General features: G+C 39.4%; 1 protein-coding gene across 1 annotated transcript; it reads left to right on the top strand.

Annotated features, from left to right (window-relative positions):
- Window positions 1–5: 5 nt before the first annotated feature.
- On the top strand, window positions 6–2,592 carry LOC121940070 (extracellular calcium-sensing receptor-like; the record flags this gene model as incomplete). The annotated part of the gene is made up of 6 exons (XM_042482938.1): window positions 6–193; window positions 403–698; window positions 1,437–1,642; window positions 1,770–1,991; window positions 2,269–2,392; window positions 2,470–2,592. Coding segments are annotated over 6 exons (1,159 nt in total), but the record flags the coding sequence as incomplete, so codon positions are not given.
- Between the last annotated feature and the right edge of the window lie 7 nt (window positions 2,593–2,599).

Genomic DNA, 2,599 nt, shown 5'->3' with positions numbered 1-2,599 from the left:
TGGCCAAGCTGGTGAAACACTTTGGCTGGACTTGGATAGGTGCTGTCCATTCAGATTCAGACTATGGAAATAATGGCGTGGCTACTTTCCTGGAAGCAGCACACAAAGAGGGAATCTGTGTGGAATATTCAGAGGCTTTCTATCGGACAAACCCACGTAGCAGAATCCAGAGAGTGGCAGATGTTATCCGCAGGTTTCTACATCACTGATTGTGCAAAAATGTTCTGTAAAATATAAGATGAGACTTTTTTTTAATATCTTTGCATTGATATAGTAATGAAAATGAGTCAGTGAGAAAAAATACTGAAGTAAACAATATTTCATGTTTGTCTCTGTTTCCTATCTCAATTCAATTTCAATGTTATGTTTATACTTGTATAATATTATGCACTGTCTCTCCAGGTCCACAGCTATGGTTGTTGTGGCATTTGCCTCTCCTGGAGACATGAGGATCCTGCTGGAGGAGCTGTCACTCAAGCCTTCTCCACCTCGCCAGTGGATAGGCAGTGAGTCGTGGGTAACTGACCCAGAAATGCTGGGTTTCAGCTTTTGTGCTGGAGCCATTGGATTCGGTATTGAGCAATCTGTCATCCCAGGTCTGAGAGACTTCTTGCTGGATCTCTCCCCCTCTAAAGTGTCTGCCTCTCCAGTGCTGACTGAGTTCTGGGAGGATGCTTTCAACTGCAGGCTGGGGAAAAGTGAGACAGTTATGCTGATTTTTGACACATGTAACATTCACAGTTTGGTCATTGTGGTCATGCTGTGTTGTTTTGATGATTGTGTGATGCCACTCTTAGACCAGACCCCAGAAAGGGAATTTACTGGCATTGAACAAAGACACAAATTGCATCTCTGTACATAATTTCATTTGATTGAATAATTTTCCAGTCATGTGTAGGCACTCTGCTGTCTTGGAAAATACTTTGTGTGAACTTTGCTGCAGTTGTTTCACAACGTTAATAATGTCCTGAACACAAGTACACACAGACTCCAGGCCACCAAGCAAAACAAAATACTAACAAATTGCTGCAACTTCACTTACTAGCATGTATCAGTTACACTTCTGATTGAAGTATTTTAGTCATTTATTTGTTTCAAGATTCTAATTATTTATTGGTAAATGCACAACAATTACAGAGAAGTAGTACTACGCAATGACATTTTTAGATGTCAGGCTCACTTTAACAATGCTACTGATACCAGGGAGGATGCATTCAACTGCAGGATGGTGAGGAAACTGCTTTGAAATTAAATGTGAAACAATCATGTTTAATAGATGAATTAATACAGTATACAGTATGTATTTGATTTTGTACAATACATATTTGGTAGTTTAAACAAAAACTCAAAAAAAAGGATAATGAACATATACAGATGAATTATAATGTAACATCATTGTCAACTCTAAAATCAGCTTTCTGTTATGTATGTTTTAGGTGCAGCCACAGACGTGAGTGTGTGTGATGGAACTGAAGACATACAAAAGCTCCAGACCCCGTACACTGATACATCACAGCTGCGAATCACTAACATGGTGTACAAGGCTGTTTATGCAATAGCACATGCCATCCATAATGCAGTGTGCCAGGACACTAATTCTGCAGCTCATTGTGATAAATTCACAAGGATAGACTCCAAAGAGGTCAGTAGAAACAAATATTTGAACACCCCAATGTTCATTTTTGCTACAGTATGAAATTAAACATTCAATTTATTTTACATTGTTAAATTTCTCTTCCTCACTGTGTAACTCAACCTCATCCTAAAAGGTTCTTAGTCAACTGAGGAAAGTAAATTTTTCCCAGAATGGTTATGATGTGTCATTTGATGCCAACGGAGATCCTGTGGCCACATACGAGCTGGTTAACTGGCAGAAAAGTGAGAGTGGGAGCATTGAATTGGTGACAGTAGGGCACTATGATGCATCACTGCCAGTGGGCCAGGAGTTCAGGATCAACAGGAAGCTCACCTGGGTGAATGGCAACACACAGGTAAAGAGCAAGTAGTGAGTTTTAATGTTTTTACTGTGTAGACTGTAACGTTGGAAATGTTAAAAGCCTTGTTTTAGCCTCATCTGATTTTTTTTTTTTTACACAAAACGAGTACTGTGTAATTTGTACCTAAACACTGACAATAAACATATACACAATACACATATTGATATGTGAGTATTGCTTTAAGGCACTCGACAAATATGAGCCTAACCGTTATTCTACAAAGGATTATAGCGCATCTGAATATGTATGTTTGTTTGTATCTATGTGACAGGTGCCTGTGTCAGTGTGCAGTGTCAGCTGTCCTCCAGGAACTCGTAAAGTTCTGCAGAAAGGAAAACCCATCTGCTGTTATGATTGTATACCATGTCCTGAGGGGGAGATGAGTAATGCTACAGGTACTTTTACTTCTTAATGCATGTCAATGACATTAAATACACAATAAGTTAAGCCATTTTTGTTATATGTTTTTCAGATTCCCCTGATTGTTTCTCGTGCCCCAAAGAGTTCTGGCCTAATGCAGAAAGAGACACTTGTCTCCCCAAGCCTGTAGAGTTTCTTTCCTTCAACGAGATCCTGGGAATCATCCTGACTGTATTCTCAGT

This window comes from Plectropomus leopardus, unplaced genomic scaffold (genome assembly GCF_008729295.1).
Source record: "Plectropomus leopardus isolate mb unplaced genomic scaffold, YSFRI_Pleo_2.0 unplaced_scaffold7350, whole genome shotgun sequence".
NCBI lineage: Eukaryota > Metazoa > Chordata > Actinopteri > Perciformes > Serranidae > Plectropomus > Plectropomus leopardus.
Note: the sequence above shows the minus strand (reverse complement) of the source record. Positions and strands in the feature narration are given on the sequence as shown.